The sequence below is a fragment of the Lathyrus oleraceus genome, chromosome 3 (genome assembly GCF_024323335.1).
Source record: "Lathyrus oleraceus cultivar Zhongwan6 chromosome 3, CAAS_Psat_ZW6_1.0, whole genome shotgun sequence".
NCBI lineage: Eukaryota > Viridiplantae > Streptophyta > Magnoliopsida > Fabales > Fabaceae > Lathyrus > Lathyrus oleraceus.
The window spans coordinates 463,165,147-463,183,381 of NC_066581.1; the positions used below are offsets into that span (position 1 = coordinate 463,165,147).

The 18,235-nt window shown below is 41.3% G+C and overlaps 1 protein-coding gene and 1 long non-coding RNA gene across 2 annotated transcripts; one reads left to right on the forward strand and one right to left on the reverse strand.

Moving 5' to 3' along the window:
- Nucleotides 1–1,465: 1,465 nt before the first annotated feature.
- LOC127131668 (uncharacterized) lies at nt 1,466–4,597 on the reverse strand. The gene has a single exon (XM_051060582.1). It carries the CDS (start codon nt 4,595–4,597, stop codon nt 1,466–1,468), a length of 3,132 nt encoding a protein of 1,043 aa, XP_050916539.1.
- A 4,444-nt stretch (nt 4,598–9,041) lies between these two features.
- On the forward strand, nt 9,042–11,129 carry LOC127128185 (uncharacterized). The gene is made up of 2 exons (XR_007805747.1): nt 9,042–9,471; nt 10,796–11,129. It is a non-coding gene; the product is annotated as an uncharacterized LOC127128185 (long non-coding RNA).
- The last annotated feature ends 7,106 nt before the right edge of the window (nt 11,130–18,235 follow it).

Here is an 18,235-nt window from a genome sequence, read left to right on the forward strand (position 1 = left end):
ATCGTCCGCCGAGGTGTTGAGCGTTAATTCCCCGGTGTATCTCTCCAAGTATGTCGGGGACCTTCTCTTCCTCGACGCATTTGAGTAGTGGGATGGAGAATCCTCTCCGGTAGAGTTTGCCTTCGAGGAGTACGTACGAGCATGCGCGTCGTTTGACAGTGGTCGCCTCTTTCGGGTCAGCCGGGAGTTCGTCTCGTGTGAGGTAATTGTAGATGGGTGTCATCCAACAGTGGGCATCTCCAATAGCGTTGACCTCGAGTGGAGGCGGTAGTTTGTCGATGCTGGGCCGCGGGAGAATTTCTTGGATTACTGATTTATTCCCACCCTTTTTCCTCGTGCTGGCTAGTTTCGAGAGAACGTCTGCTCGAGTGTTGTGCTCGCGGGGTATGTGTTGAACTTCCCATTTTTCAAATCTATCAAGTTTTTCTTTGACGAGGGACAAGTACCCGAGGAGGTTGTCGTTCTTGGTTTGGTATTCTCCTCGCACTTGTGAGGCCACGAGCTGGGAGTCGGTGGATATTTTTACCTCTTTTGCTCCCAGGTCCTCGGCTAACCTCAGGCCTGCGAGGAAGGCTTCGTATTCGGCTTGGTTGTTTGATGTTGGGAACGCTAGCGCTAACGATACCTCTATCAGGATCCCTTCTTCATTTTCGAGGATGATCCCGGCCCCGCTGCCTGATGTGCTAGAGGCGCCATCGACGAAGATCGTCCATTTGTGGGCGCTTTCTGCTGGAGTCGGGCAGTGGGTCATCTCCGCGACGAAGTCGGCCAGCGCCTGAGCTTTCAAGGCTTTCCTACTTTCGTATTGTATGTCGAATTCGGAGAGTTCTAGTGACCACTTGAGCATCCTCCCGGCCATATCCGGGCGCCCGAGCAGCTGTTTGATTGGCTGATCGGTCCTCACCTTTATCGTGTGTGCGAGGAAATAATATCGTAGTCTCCTCGCTGCGTTGATGAGGGCCAGGGCGACCTTTTCGATTTGCTGATATCGGAGCTCGGGACCTTGGAGTGCTTTACTCGTAAAATAGATGGGCTTTTGTCCTTCGTCGGTTTCTCTTATTAGAACGGCGCTGACGGCCTCGGTCGCCACGGATAGGTATAAGTATAGGGTTTCCTTTTCTGATGGCCGTGACAAGACCGGGGGTTGGGACAGAACCTTCTTTAGATGGAGTAGCGCTTGCTCGCATTCGTCGGTCCAGTCGAAGGTAGCCTCTTTGCGAAGGAGTCTGAAGAATGGCAATGCGTGCTGGGCGGACTTGGCGATGAAACGGGAGAGTGAGGCGAGCACTCCATTGAGTGACTGGATCGATTTTTTGGTTTTCGGGGTCGGAAACTCCGAGAATGCCCGGCATTTGTCGGGGTTGGCCTCGATCCCTCTTTCGGTGAGATAGAAACCGAGGAACTTGCCTGCCCGGACTCCGAACGTGCATTTCTCGGGGTTGAACCTCATTTTACACTGTCTCGCCTATTCGAATACCTTCGTAAGGTGTCGAGCATGGGTTATTTCCTCGTGTGATTTGACGATCATGTCGTCCATGTATACTTCGAGCATGTCCCCTATTTCGTCCTTGAAGACTTTGTTCATCATGCGTTGGTATGTAGCGCCAGCGTTCTTGAGCCCGAACGGCATCACGTTGTAATAGTAGTTGCCCGTTGGGGTCATGAACGCTGTGTGTTTCTTGTCTGCGGGCGACATAGGGATCTGGTTGTATCCACTATATGCGTCCATGAAGGACAAGAGTTTAAAACCTGCAGAGTTGTCAACGAGCGAGTCTATATTAGGGAGGGGGAAAGCATCTTTCGGGCAAGCCCTATTAAGATCAGTATAATCAACACACATACGCCATTTTCCATTATTTTTCTTAACGAGGACTACATTAGAGAGCCAGGTTGTGTACTGGGCTTCAGAAATAAAATTTGCCTCTAAGAGGTCTTTTACAGCTCGCTCGGCAGCCTCTGCCTTTTCGGGCGATTGCTTGCGTCTACGCTGTGCTATGGGCTTGGCTGCCCGGTCTACAGCTAGCTTATGACACGCGATCTCGGGGTCCAGCCCGGGCATTTCTGCGGCATTCCACGCGAAGAGGTCGGAGTTCTCTTTGAGGCATGCTACTAGCTCTTCTCTTGTTTCCTCGGGTAGTCCCTTACCTATCTTCACCGTCCTTTCCGGATCGTCCCCAAGAGGAATGAGTTCGAACTCCCCGTCGGGGATTGGTCGGACCGGGTGTTCGAGAGAGCGTTCCTTGGGGAACCTCCCCTCTTCGGTCTCGTCCAGCCCGACGCGACAGTCGAGGTCGATGGCGTTGACTCCTCGGGCGGGATCCTCGGTCTTGAGTTTTTTGTTGTTGCAGTTGCTCTTCGTGCTGACTACGGCCTGTCCTTTTACTGCGGCGTCGTAGCATCGCCGGGCTGCTTCGATGTCACCATGGATGGTGACCACACGTCCCAATTTGGTGTAGTATTTCATCTTCAGGTGGACGGTGGATGGGACCGCAGTGAGTTCGGCCAGTGTCGGGCGTCCAAAGATGCAATTGTAGAGAGACGGACAGTCTACGACCAGGAATTGGATTTTGACTTCCCTGGCCGTTTCTTGTTCGCCGAAAGTGACGAGGAGCTCAACATATCCCCACGGTCTGGTTGTTTCTCCGTTGAATCCTTGGAGATCTGATCCGACGTAGGGGGCTAAGTTGGTCTTGTCTAGCTTCAGAGTCTTGAAGAGGTGGACGTACATGATATCCACTGAGCTGCCTTCGTCGACCAGGATGCGTCGTACGTCGAATCGGGCCATCTTTGCTCTAATTAATAGTGGGATGGCCGAGTTCGGGGATCCGCCCGGGAGTTCCTCCAGGAAGAAGGATATTGGGTTGGATTTTCCCCGGTATTTTGTCAATGTCGCTTTCTGCTCGGGGGCAGTCAGTAGGAGTTCGTCGAACTTGCGTTTGACGGAGAGGGCCGCGGATTCCCCGTTAGTTCCTCCTCCTGATATCACCAGTGTGGTAGGGAAGTCTTCCCAGGGGCTGAGTGCAGTGATCTTGCCCTCGGGCAATGGTTCGGGGGGGAAGAAATCTTCCGGTCGTGACACGCAGAGGGCCACTTGATAGGGAGAGTTGTCGGGGGGTGTGTTTTCCCGGGGTCTCTTCTTCTCTGGCTCGTCGTGTCTGGGAGCTTCGTTCTTCCTCGTGTACTGCTTCAGGTGCCCTTCTTGGATTAAAATTTCAATCGCATCTTTCAGGTGGACGCAGTCTTCGGTCACGTGCCCGTGACTTCTGTGGAACCGGCAGTACTTTGATTTGTCGGTGTGGGGCTTTGGTGCAGACGGTTTTGGGAACCTGACCCTGCCCTGCTTAAATTCAGAGTTGATACATTCTGCGAGGATACGCTCTCGAGGAGCTGTCAGTAAGGTGTACTCGCTATATCTGCCCGCGGGGCCTCTTCCTTCCCGGAGCTCGCGAGGTCTTTCTTCTCTTCGTCTGTCTCCGTTGCGACGGGAAATGCTCGTGTCCTCGCGTTTTGAGTGCTCGGTCTCCCCAGCGTTACGTCCGCTGCGGGCATTGTGTGCCACCTGCTTTTCCTCGTATCTGATGTAGGCCTGGGCTTTATGCAGGAGCTCGTTTAAGGTGCGGGGAGGCTCGATCCCTACGGCTCTGCTAAGTTCACTGCCGGGTAAGAGACCTCTCTCGAGGAGATACTTCTTCATGTGCTCGGTGGTATCTACCTCGACAGCTTCCTGGTTGAATCGCTCGATGTATGAGCGCAGTGTTTCATTCTTCTTCTGCACTATGGCTTCAAGGGTCGCCTCAGTCTTGGGGTGACGACGGGAAGCTGTAAAGTGCCGGGTGAACATGGACCTCATGACTCTCCATGACGTGATGGACTCAGGGGCCAAGCTTTTGTACCAGGCCATGGCCCCTTTCCTGAGGGTCGTTGAGAACAGTCGGCATTTGAGGTGCCCGGTTATATCATTGCGGTAGTCGAGCATCGCGTTGACGTTGTCGACGTGATCGTCGGGATCTGTAGTCCCGTCGTACACAGCTAGGTTTGGCGGTTTCTCCATGCCTTTGGGGAGCGGGGCTTCCATTATTGCCCGAGATAGGGGGCAATGCAAATCTTCCTCGTCGCTCCTTAAGGGAGACAGTTCGTTGTTGTCGGGGCTGTGCCCGCGCCTTGGTGATGTTCTCGCTCGACCACCGTCACGATGGGCGCGTGCCCTGTTGGCGTGGGGTTCGGGAGAGCGACGTCCTCGCTTCTTCGTTGGCTCCGAACGTTGTTGTATCCTACTCACCGGCTGGGGCCGGGCCTCTTGTCGTTCGGCTTCGAGGGCCATGATTCGTTCGTGCTGCTGGTGGAGCATAGAACCGGCTTGATTGAGGGCATTCACCATGGCAATCATTACGGCGTCTCCTTCAACGGGAACGGGAATGGGATGAAATGTCTCTGCCCCTAAATTGTGGGCGTGAGAGGCATCTCCGTTGTTTTGGGGCTCTGGAGACGGGGTGGATGGATGACCGTCCCGAACGTCCGCTTCATGGGATGGCGGGCCGTCGTCCATGTTGTAGTTGACGAGGGGACGGCTGTGATCGCTATGTTGTTCTCCGGCCATGTTGGAAGGACAGAAATAAATGAGCTTTTGATCCTCGTTTGATGAAGATGGGGATAGCTAGTTCCCACAGACGGCGCCACTGATCTCACCTGATCAGGAGGGCCTTCCACGGTCTTGGTTAATGGGCCGGAGAATGAAATGAGAGGGGGGTGTACCTGCAAGGTGCTCCAATGCTTAAGTCAGAAAAGGTACAGAATGAGGTTATCAGAGTGTGAGTTAGAATACCTGCCCCTTTGCCATGAAAGGGATATTTATAGTGAGCCCCCAGCGCTGGGCCAAGGCTCCTAATGGGCTGGATTAGCTAGGCCCAAGGAGGAGCTGCCAGGGGACGCGTAAGAAGCGTTAAGACCTAGACCAAAGTCTGCCCCCTGGTCCAACTGCCCCTATCCCTAAGGCGACAATATAGGGGAGTTGGGTGACGTGGTGCGTGGGATGCCGTTAGGGCTCTGCCCGACACAACTGAGGTGCCCGCGACGTGGGTTGACGGTGAGTGGATGGAGATCGTATGAGGAGGACCCGCTCGCTGTCCGACACGTGTTTAGGGGGCTGAGGAGACGTTCGTCGGGCGGACTGTCGTCCACCTGACGTGTCCTCGTGGTCGTGTGGACATGGCCGTTTGGACGTGGGCTTGGCGAGCATTGGGCCGTGCCGTGCCTAGGGTCATGGCCCAGTCCGGAACAATAGGTAATTAAAAAAATTAGAGTCTAGTTTTGTGAAATATTCATACAAAAGAACATACAATTCGGTTTTTAGGCAAAACCGAGGGAATAGATGAATTAAAAACTAAAAAAAAATAAAAAGGTTTTATATTCTAGAAATTCATATAAAAGAACTATTACGTCGGCTTTTAGACAAAACTGAGAAAGTAGATTAATTAATAATTAAAAATAATATAAAAAAGGCATTTGAAAATATTGATACAAAAGATATTACCTTTCGGTAGGGCAATGTAACCGAGCGATTATACAAATAAATAAATAAAAATAGAAAAAAAACATTTGAAAATATTAACTACGTAATTGGAGTGGAGAAAGGTGAGATGAGAGACATGTTGAGTACATGGATGTTGGAAGACCTTTTTGAATTTTTTTAGATTAAAGCAAGGAACGGACATGATGATTAAAAAAATAGAATGGTGACGTTCATTGGTAAGAGTAAGCATTTTATTTCTGTTAAAATTTTCAATTTATGGGCAAGTCAATTAAGGATAAGAAACAAAGTAAGTTTGTGGTTGTGATGACACTCTGTCATTGCATAATACTTATGGCTATTTTTCGGTAGAATTTGTGTAAGTTTGAGCAAATTATGAGGTAAAGTGATGAAAAAATGAGAAGAATAAAAAAAAGAGAAAGGAATTGTGGACTTCGAAAAAAATAAGAAGAAAAGGAAGAAAAATAAAGCATTTAACCCATGGAATTCTCGTGATCACAATGCCACTATCGTGGTCGCAATGAAGATCTATCCAATGTTTTAAAATCTGAATCGGTCATTAATACAGTCAAGTTATTGGGTCAATGAGTTACTGGTCGGACCAGTGGGTCATTGATTGTTCTAATTCAGTTTATACAAATTAAAAAAATATATTCATAAAATAAAATTCTAATATAAATTTCAAAACTATAAAATCTACAAAAGAAAATTGTATAAATTTATTCATTCAAATAAGTTGAATAACAATCTTAAATAAAATTCTAACTTTCAAACATAACAATTTGTTAATGCTTTTAAATTAACAAAATTTGAAAAAGTAATTGTATGATATAATAATATTATAAACTAATAAACAAATATTTAACATAAAAAAATATTATAATCTATATAAATAGTTAAAAATAAAAGATATAATAGATCATCTATCGTGTCCACGATGCTTTTGATAGTGCTCACGATGGGTCACTTGTCAGACGCGCATTTTGCTGTTTAAATAGAAAACGAGGCCATTTTCCCCAGGGTTAAGAGTTTCATCATAGAAAGTGACGACAAACACTTCTACAACAAGAAGTTTTAGAATTTTGGAGCCATTGGAGACCATATTTCTCGTTGTAATCCATGTACTCTTCACCTAAACTTATGATAATGATTTGCATAATTGTGAGTAGCTAGATTTCTCTTGATTAGATCTTAGTAGATGAAATTAATTTGACTCTGTTGGATCATATGATTGCTTGATGTTACTTGAACGAATTGATAATATATATTATATTAAATCATTACTTTTGTGTTTATTGTTCTTTGGGTGTTAACGAACTCACAAAGTGAATTTAGATGAGTAGAGATTATTGATCATAACTATACCGATCAAAAATAAAGTAATTGTTCAAGTTAGTAATTAACTAGGAATAAGTAATTACAAGTTATGACAATGAAAATAACACACTTAGATCATCTAATTTTATTATCCAACTCGCATAACTAATTAGGGAATTGTAGTACTAAGTTAGTGAATTGTACACCAAAAAATTGGGTATAGTGGTATTTTTAATTCTCTGTAAATCCATGTCGCGCTGCAAAAAATACAGAGTCGCCACCGGATTTTATTTATTCCAAAGGAAAGGATAAATATCGATAAAACCCCAAAATAATGATCGTCGCAACCAAGAGTGGATTCAGGAGTCGGTTATACAAGGGGAATGTATTACCACCCCTCACATCTGTTGTACTCAACGGGAACCACTTTGCTTGTTCTTCGTACGTATGAGTGTTATTATCCGAAGGTTACTTGCTATTGGATAATGGAGAAAAAAAATAAGTTTTAAATTAGTGTACTCGCCAAGATCTTGCAATCATGTGCCTACGTATCCTCGTAGTGCAATAAGGAAATCAGAACTCCGTAGCTCAGAGTAGAAAATGAGTGTGTGTTGGTTGGTTTTTAGTAGACAATGTTAACATTCACGTTTTAGAAGTTAACATTGCTTGTATGCTCGCGTATGGGAGACTTAAGCGCTTGTTTGTTTGCGGTAGAATGGATGCGTTTAGATCATATTCTAGCAATTAAACATTACTTGTATGCTCACACATGGGAGGCTTAAATCACTGTTCATACCACGTTAGAACGGAAGTAACATGTCCTTTGTGAAAAGGTTTTGGATGCCCTAAGGCGGAAAATTGGATTTGATGAGTTGTGGTTGATTTTAGAATTGGAGACAAGTGTCAGGCCACAAGGTAGGTACGACTAACAATCTGAGTACTTGAGAGTTAAGAGGACAGTGACATCCTAACCACTATTTTTCACTCTCAGAGCACCAGATTGAACTTGTTTTATTATGAAGTGTTTTGAATGGAAGTCAAGTATCGAGCTACAAGCTAGGTACGACCGACAATTTAAGTACTTGAAATGTTGTGCACATGTACGTACACCCTCAATATTTCTTCTGATTTATTGTGAAAATATTTTGAAAAATCACTTGACCTTGGATCAAGTGTTTGGAATTTTTGAATTGTGAAAGGAGTGAGAATGCGATAGAGATAGAAGTGTGAGAATATAATGGAATGGATGAGATACTTGAGGTTGGATCAAGCACTCACGTTGCTTTCAAGTGAGTTTGATTTGGAAAAACACTTGACGTTGGATCAAGTACGTTTTTATTCTTTGGAAAAGTTCTTTTTATCGTTTTGATTTTATCTTGTTAGTTAACATGCAAAGGAAAGTAATAAAGGAAAGTAAATCCTACACTATTACAGGGTCATGGGAGTGAGGGACATTTTACCCATAAAGGGGGGATTAATTTCAAATCATATAAGAAATAGGAAAGACTCATATAAGCATACAATGGTACCATGCCCTAAAACAATCAAGTAGCAATGATAGAATTAAGCACGCTCAACTATGCAATGCAAAATGAATGGAAACACCAAGAATGCAAATTAGGTTCTAAATCTAAAGACATGCATTAAAATGAAGCACAAAGCTAAATGGAATCATATTGATCAAGGGATTTTCAACTAAAAAATATGAATTAAAATCAAATGCATCATATGTGAAATCAATTGGAAAATTAATTACAATTTTAATTGCAAAATAACATGGTGAATCAAAGTTTTTTACTAGTAATTTAAATCCAATTGAGATCTAATTGAAACCTTAACCATTTAAAGTATTTTCAAAGTGACTGAAAAAATCAATTAAAATCTAGTTGAGATTCAATTACTAAATCATTTTAGTTTTCTAAGTATAAAGTATGCTAAAAATGCATCAAGCAAAAATAAAAATGAGGTAAAATAAGATATTAAAAAAAGGGAATGGAAAAAAGATAATAACAAAAGGAAGGATGAAATTGAAACTAAGGATGTGAAAATAATCAGGGCATCTGGCCCACCAGGCTAGCCCAATTGGCCTTTGTTGTTGTCTTGGCAAATAGGTCGGGGGTGTGGATCATATCAGTGGTGCATAAAGTAATATTGGCTTGGGCCAAGGGCCTTTAGGCCCAGACGAAGACTCACATGAAATATGGGGGAAGAGAGTTCAGGTCAAACTAAAAAACACGCTCATAATCAAACATCTCACTTATTCACATATGACCCAAGAAAACCAAACTCTGCTGCACCGGAAATCGCCTCCGGCGGCGGCTGAGGGCCAAACATGATAACTCATACATCATTGAACGCATCTCACTCTCCTCTACACAAATCATTCATCCATTCTTCATAATCCTAAAGAAATCACCCTAACCAAGCCAAATACCTCAAGAACCCTAATTATGAATTCATAAATTAAAATCTCCCAATGGGGAATCAAAGTCCAATTGGTTGGGGCTTTGGTTCCTCAAGCCCTAAGCTACATCATGGTATCTGATTCAAAGCGAAATGATGAAGGATACTTGACCTACCTGCCGAAGAATATGGAGATGAAGACGACGGCAAAGAAGAAATGAGAGGTACTGTCCAATTCTTCTCTCTTTCTTCCTTTCACGATGTTCTGCTTCTTCTCTTCTCTTCTTGCTTCTAAGAGTTGTTATTATGGGTGAGTGAGTGATTGAGAGCATGGGAGTTTGAAAGATTGAGAGGTTTTATGAATTGATAAGAGAGTGAGAGGTTCTATGAATTGATGAGAGTGAAGCAATGATTGGAGAGAAAGGATTATGATATTGTGAGTGAATGAATTGGTCATTCGAAGGGACTGATTTTCAGTGTGATGATGGATTTTATAGGGATTGAAGATTAACATAGCTTAACTCTATTAATCTCAATCAGGTGAATAGCAATTGAGAGTTATAACTCTGTTAATTCTAGGGATTTTGGAGAGTTAGTTAAGGTTCAGTTTCTGTTAGAAGTTAGTCTCTATTATGATTTTTTGTTATGGTTTGTGAGGAAGTTAATTATATTGAGCTGGATTAGTTAGTTGGTGAATTCAATGTCATGAAATTAGTTCGAGCTTAGATGTGAAATTAACTAAGGGTCCTGTTAGCTTGGTTAATTATAATTGGTTTAGAACTTGGATGAAGTTGATTGAAGTTAGGGGTAAGTTGGCTTGCTATTAAGCTTTGTCCAATTAGATTATAATTGGTTAACTGTTATTAGAATGAAGTTCAAAACAGATTATGAATTTTAAAAGAGGTTAGACGGTTAATGTTAAAATTATATTAGTTCTAACTTGGTATAATGCCGCATGTTATGATGCTTGAGTTTGGATGTTAGTTTGTAATGAATAGAAGTTATGTTAGTGAAGCATGAATCTATTTGAATTGACATGATCATCATGAATGCATTGCCTTGGTTTGGACTATGATATGGATGGCTCTAAATGCTAATTGTCTTGTGTGATTCTAAATTGTGTTATGATGCTTAGGGTTAGGTTAAGGCTGAAGTGTGGTTTATGAATGTATGGAATGAAATGACATGAATTATACATGGAACGTGTCATCAAATTGCTAGAGAATATGATGTATGATTCATGCTAATGTTTATGTATGTTGTAATGTTTGAGTGGATATGAGTGAAATGTTAAATTGATATGAACATGCATTGGATGGGGGTTTTGAAATGAAATTACTATTAACATGTTTGTGGTGCAGTTTGGGCAATTATGAATGCTAAGCTAGTTATGAATGTGAAATGCAAGCCATGTTAGAATTAGATGAATTGCTATATGTTTATTGTCAATTGGATGCTAGCTGTTAGGTTATTTATGGTTGTAATAATATGTATGGAATGACTTGTTGTATTGTTAATGATGATGCATTACTTGGGATGGTTTTGCAGGATGATGTTCAAGGCTGACTTTATACTTGGAGTTTGGATCATGCTTCAAGATACTTGGAATGAAGGTACCATGAACCATGATGACGACTTACTTGCAAACAAAGTAATCTTGGCCATGAAGTTAAAAGAGAAGATGAAAAATGAAGAATCAAAGTGAAAAATCAACAATTAGGACTAAGGATTAGATTAGTTGACTTTGGTCAACTGGTTGACCAAAAAGTCAACAGTTAACCAAAGTCAACTGTTGGTCAAAATCAATTTTTGTTGTTGTAATTTTTGTATAAACTCTTTGTAAATGGTATTGTATGAATGAAATGAATATTTTGGATGAAAACAGTTCTTTATTTGATGACATGTGCCTTATTTTCAAAAAAGAAGCTTTCCCTCCAAAATTATATTTGAATCACCTTGAATCATATGGACCTTGAATGCACCATAAAACATGAATCAATGGACTATTATGCACTATGAACTTTAAATGAAGCATGAAACTTGAATGAGACATGAATAAAAACTTTGGACCAAATGAATTATCAGACAAATAATCATGTCATAAACCATGATCAACAAATGATTGATTCAAAATACCAATAACATACTTGATGGATGATTCTAATGGCAACGGTATGATGCAAACCAAAATGACCAAATAACTCCTTTCCATGAATTAGGGTCTCAGTCACAAGATCAATAGACAAACTACATTGTCCATAAATGTCAAGCACACATGATTAGGGTTTCATACTCAGTCCAAGATCAAGATGCAAATCACACAAACAAGGATCACAAACCAAGCAATAAGGCTCTGTAAACAAATCCAAACCAAAAGGTCCATAGTTGTCATGAATCAATAACTAGGGTTTCATGTATTGATTCAAGGATAAGCTTTCCAAATTGACTGCAACACCATAATCCCTAGGGCTTGATTCTTGGGAAAACCATAGGCTCTTGTTAGGTATAAATAACCACAACTTTGAATCTATGATGATGTTGATACAATGGATGATATGAATGGATTTGACCTGAAATGAGTGCAGATGAATCTCAAACCAAAAGTCAGATGAAAGGTGAAAAAGGAAGGGAAAATTTTGAGGTATGACAACCTATAAAGTCAATTTGATTCAAATAATGCACAATCATCAGTAGGGGAAAATCAAGGGATTCGAATAAGACCTGGTCATATTCTCATTTGAACTTTTATCCAAGTTTTAATATTTTCAATATACTCTCATGCAAACCCTGAATATTACTTTTTAAATAGCATGAATTTCACCTTGTTAAAATACACAATCCCTGTGGAGACAATCTTAATTTTATTACTCTGAGTCAATTAGTTTACTTTCTAAGAAAACTATCACTTTGTTATCCATAAACTTTAACACCTTGGATCATCTTAAGAATACCTGTAAGCACATAGATCCACAAACGTATTTACGCCTTTGAGCGATATGTTTATCAAAATTTTATGCAATTGTCTTTTTCTTGTTCGAGTAGACACCCATTCTTGCCTTAATTATTTGTTCCTTAAGGTAGAGATAATACTTCAAAACTCATATATAACATGGTTCTTTTGGGTGATTATGATTCCTAATTAGGGATTAAATGAGGTTGCCTCATATGGCATCAATAATTATTTATCAAGAATCAAGCAAGTTTGTTTGATAGGGCAACAATGATTCTTTATTAAGAGTCAGGCATGTAAAGACAAAGTGTCATACAACATACGATATCAAGTTTCGATGATGACAAAAGACCATCATGCACGTCTACAAACAAATGCAACACATTACCCACCATATCCTTTTCTACGCTCCTCTAAATCTACTATAATCATCAAAAAACATGTAGACAAAGTGTGATCATGACTAAATGCATGAAAATCACAAATCACATTTTTTTGCAGATTTGAAAGCTTTGAGTCGACCATAGGGGTCAGCTCAAAGCTCACGGGTCAGCGCAAAGCTCAACCCAAACTGGAGGATGGTCAGCGCAAAACTGCTTGCGTCGACCATAGGGTCGGCGCATAGCTCACGGGTCGGCGCATAAACCCCTTGAGTCGACCACACGTCAGCGCATGGCATAGTGATGCTATGCACGGGTCATCGCATGAAATGTTTGAGTCGACCATAAGGGTCGGCGCATGCCCCACGGGTCAGCGCACGCCGACCTATGGTCGACCGTTCGCGCGCCAACTCAGTTTTCTGAGTTATTTCAAATATTTGAAATACTGTTATGTTTGTTTGATTTTTTCTGTTACTATATATAGAAGTCAAAACACTTCTATTAACCAACATTTGTCAATTTGTTTGCAAGTGTTCAAGGAAACAAGAAAGAGTGAAAAAGGTGTCAAAGATTCATCATCTTCATCCTCAACAGTTCACAATACATCAACTGCACACAATAACGTTTGATGTGATTCGTGATAGATTGAAGGTGATAAGGTTCGTAGCTACGATTGAAGAATCGGGTTCGAGTTGAAGTCTTGGCAGGTTCTTTCTTGAATAAAACCATTAGGGTTTTATCCTCCAATACCGGTTTGTGTTTGGGGGTTTTTGGACGAATTGCTTCATTAACATTCAGCTGAGCGAAGGTGACTGATAAGAGAACGTCTTCATCAGTCTAGTAGCGGATTCAGTGTTTGTGTAGTGAAGGATTCAGGTTTGATTCGTTCGTGTTCGTGATCAGCCGGGCCAAGGGGTTGAAGAACGGAAGGTTCCTCAACGAGTGGCAGGAAACGGAGGTCCAGCATCAACAATCAAAGGTCTTGATTCATCTTGAATCAAGGAGCAAGGATAAGAAGTATCATTCAACACATTGGAAGTTCTGTTGTTTACATACTTTGAAATCCTTGTAAAAACGATTAAATCTCACAGGTGATATCTAATTAATCATCTCAATTCTATTTTTAGAATTGAGGGCAGACGTACCCCGAAGCGAGGACGGCGGGGGAACTGCCTCATCAAATCTGCGTCTTCTTTAATTTTCTGCATAATCTGTTTTTCAGCTTAAAATTTAAGTGATTTTAGTTTAAGCAATTTTTACCAAACGCTGATATAAGTTGAGTAAGTGATTAAAACTGCTGTTTGAATACTAAGTACAATAATACATTGTACTAGGACAAATTGATCTACTTACTCAACTCAAGTATCACTTGGGGTGTTTATGCACACCAAGTGTTTGTAAATTTGCTTAAGCCAAAGCTGTCTTAAGTTTACATTCTGTTTGATTGGGCATTTTGTATCATTGGAACTAGGCTTGCTAGTAAGTGAATTATTTCATTGATTGAGCAAATAATTGTAGTGACTTGTATTCCAATTCATCTATTATCCATTAGCTTAACGCATATCCGGTTTTCCAATAACGGTTCGTTTTAGACTAAATTTTCCTCGGTCGCTTCCGCACCTAAAACATTTTTAAAACCAACTTTTCTTCTAAATTGGTAGCGCCGACTCGAGTTTTTTAATTGGGATCTATTCAACCCCCCCTTCTAGATCCGTGCCATAGTCTAACAAGTGGTATCAGGAGCTCCGGTTCACTCCGTGCTTCAAAATACAACGTTGATAGAAAATGGCTAACGAACCTAAAGGGGCTTACAATAGAGCTCCCGTTTTCAATGGTGAAAATTATAGTTATTGGAAAGACTGTATGCGGGTGCACATAAATTCCATAGATAGAAAAATATGGAATGTTATTCTCAATGGTCCAATTGAAATAACCATGACCAATGAGAATAATGAAATAGTGCCTAAGCCTGAAGCACAATGGACCGATGATGATGAAAAGAAATACAACTATGATTGGAAAGCCAAAAACATCTTAATCTCCTCATTAGGGGTAGACGAATACTATCGTGTATCCCATTGTCCTACTGCTAAGGCCATGTGGGATTCACTTCAAATTGCCCATGAGGGGACGAACGATGTTAAATTGGCTAGAATCAATACACTAACACAAGAGTTTGATCTCTTTTTCATGGAGCAAGGGGAAACCATTGCCGACATGCAAAAGAGATTCACTCATCTAATCAATCGATTACATTCACTAGGCAAACCCATTTCCAATGATGTTGCTACTAATAAGATCTTAAGATGTCTTAACAGGGAATGGCAGCCGAAAGTGACCGCCATCAAAGAGGCAAATGATCTTACCATATTGGACTTGACAACATTGTTCGGTAAACTACAAGAGCACGAACAAGTTCTCTTAAGCTTGGAACAACATGAAAAGAAAGATAAGAAAGACAAAGCAAAGGTGAGTGAAAAGAAATCAATAGCTCTAAAGACTTCCTCCTCAAAGTCTCAAGCAAAAGAGCAAAGTGATTATTCATCAAGTGACGAAGAAGAAGAAGACAAAAGTGAAGATATGGGGCTGTTCGTCAAACGCTACAACCGTTACGTGAGAAAGAACGGCATCCAACATTCCGAGAAGAACTTAGTAAACTTCCGGAAGCAATCTAGGTTCTCCAAAAATGATGACTCCAAAGGAAAAACAACTAGAGGGTCGTGCTACAAGTGCGGAAAGCCGGGTCACTACAAACCGGACTGTCCGATGAACAAAAAGATTCATACAAATCACACAAGAAACCATCAAAGCCAAGGAGGGCATACATTGCTTGGGAAAGCGATAGCGACTCCTCCGATGATGAAAGCTCTAGTGATGAAGATGAAAATGCAAATCTATGTCTCTCTGCTCATCAAAAGAACAAGAAGAAACAGGTACGACATGCTAAATATGAAAATTCCTCTAGTATGTCTCATCATGAATTGCAAACTGTTTTTGAAACTTTACACTGTGAAGCAAAAGAGGCCTTTAAAAGGCTTGCCTCAAATAAGAAAATCTTTTCTCATTTAGAACAAAAAATTCAAGAATCCGAAAGGAAACTTGAGGCACTTAAGGCTTCTATAGTGGAAAGCACAAAAACAAGTTATGAGGACCTTAAAAGTAGAATGATGAACTTTGGGTGTGATACTTGTTACATTTGGCAAGGTGAAGTAAGGAACCTAAAAGCCAAACTTGACAAGGCTCTTGAGCCCAAGATTACATTTGCTATTGATAAATCTAATTTTCGAAAGAGTATGGTTAATCCATATCAAAAATACAAATATGTTATAAAGGATGAAGATAGCAAAAGTGATCAAAATGAAAAGTTCTCTTGTCTTTATTGTTGCAAGAAAGGCCATTCCATTGCTAAATGTAGATTTAGGAGATTTTTGGTTCCTAAAGGCATTTATCTATGGATGCCCAAATGCAACCATTTTGTTCCTCACCACTCAGGACCCAATAAGCCATTGGGTACCTTCTCTTGTTAATTATCTTATCACAGGTACAATGCCTCAAGACTACTGAGAGAAGATGGGTTCTCGACAGTGGATGCTCAAGGCACATGTCAGGAGACATATCTCTCTTCATTGACTTCGTGGCTAAGAAGAAGGGATATGTAACTTATGGTGATAACAACCGTGGAGCAATACTTGGTAAAGGTAGTGTAGGTAATCCCTCCTCTACTACTATTTCTGATGTGTTGCTTGTCGAAGGTCTTAAACACAATCTACTTAGCATCAGTCAATTATGCGACAAAGGATACAATGTATCGTTTTCAAAAGATTGTTGCAAAATTGTACATAATGATGATAAGAAGAGTATGTTTAATGGTCTTCGTGTGAACAATGTCTATATGCTTGACTTAAATGAAGTATCGTTAACAAGTGACAAATGTCTCATAACAATGAGTGAAGACTCATGGTTATGGCATAGGCGTTTAGCACATGTTAACTTTGACTTACTCAACAAAGTAGTCTCAAAAGATCTAGTCCTAGGTCTCCCCAAAATTAAGTTCACCAAGGATCACCTTTGTGATGCTTGTCAAAAAGGGAAGCAAACGAGAATCTCATTTAAATCCAAAAATATCGTTTCAACAACTAGACCTCTCGAGCTTCTCCATATGGATTTATTTGGGCCATCTAGGATTAAAAGTCTAGGAGGAAACTATTACGGTTTCGTAATAGTGGACGACTTTTCTCGATTTTGTTGGACTATTTTCTTAGTAAGCAAGAGTGACACATTCGCCGCCTTTGAACGATTTGCCAAGCTTTCCCAAAATAAACTAAATACAAACATTGTTGCAATTAGAAGTGATCATGGAGGTGAGTTTGAAAATCACTTATTTGAAGAATATTGCGGTAACCATGGTATTGATCATAACTTCTCCGCTCCACGTACCCCTCAACAAAATGGGGTTGTGGAGCGTAAAAATCGAATTTTGGAAGAATTGGGAAGAACAATGATCAACGAAAGTGGCTTACCGAAATATTTTTGGGCCGACGCCATTAGTACGGCTTGTTATGTCTTGAATAGGGTGCTTATACGCCCCATTCTAAATAAAACACCGTATGAACTTTTAAAAGGGCGAAAGCCAAATGTTTCTCACTTACATGTCTTTGGTTGCAAATGTTTTGTATTGAACAATGGAAAGGAAAACTTAGGGAAATTCGATTCCAAGGCCGACGAAGGTATCTTCCTCGGATACTCTCAATCTAGCAAAGCATACAGAATATACAACAAGCGATTACTTACTGTAGAAGAGTCTGTACACGTTACTTTTGATGAATCCAATCCGAGAAACGTCGGAAAGGGTAGTGTTTTTCATGGTGCAGGTACATCTACCGAAGACATACTCAAAGGTGGCGAGCCGGGGATTGATCAACCCGACATAGTCAAAATTGAGGAGGACAAAGATGTACACCATGATGAAACTGAGGTAGACCACCCGCCTTCAAACGATGATCTTCCTCAAGCTTGGAAGTCTTCCAAAGACCATCCAATCGACAACATTATCGGAGATATATCAAAGGGTGTAACAACTCGATCTAAGCTAAGTAATTTCTGTTATCACTTCGCTTTCGTTTCACAGATGGAACCTAAAAACCCTAAAGAAGCCCTACTCGATGAACACTGGTTTTTATCAATGCAGGAGGAACTTAATCAGTTCACCAGAAATGAGGTTTGGGACCTTGTCCCTCCTCCGCGAGATCATCGAGTAATCGGCACCCGATGGGTGTTTAGGAACAAGCTGGACGAAAACGGGGTAATAACCCGTAATAAGGCGCGTTTAGTCGCGCAAGGCTATAACCAAGAGGAAGGCATCGACTATGAGGAAACTTATGCGCCGGTTGCCCGACTCGAGGCTATACGCCTTCTCCTTGCCTTCGCTTGTGCAAAGGACTTTAAGCTATTCCAAATGGATGTCAAGAGCGCGTTCCTTAACGGTCACATAAATGAAGAAGTTTATGTCGCACAACCTCCGGGTTTCGAATCCCATGAGTATCCTGATCATGTTTATAAACTGAAAAGGGCTTTGTATGGCCTCAAACAAGCTCCTAGAGCTTGGTATGAGAGACTAAGCAAGTTCCTACTCGATCAAGGTTACTCAAGAGGAAAGGT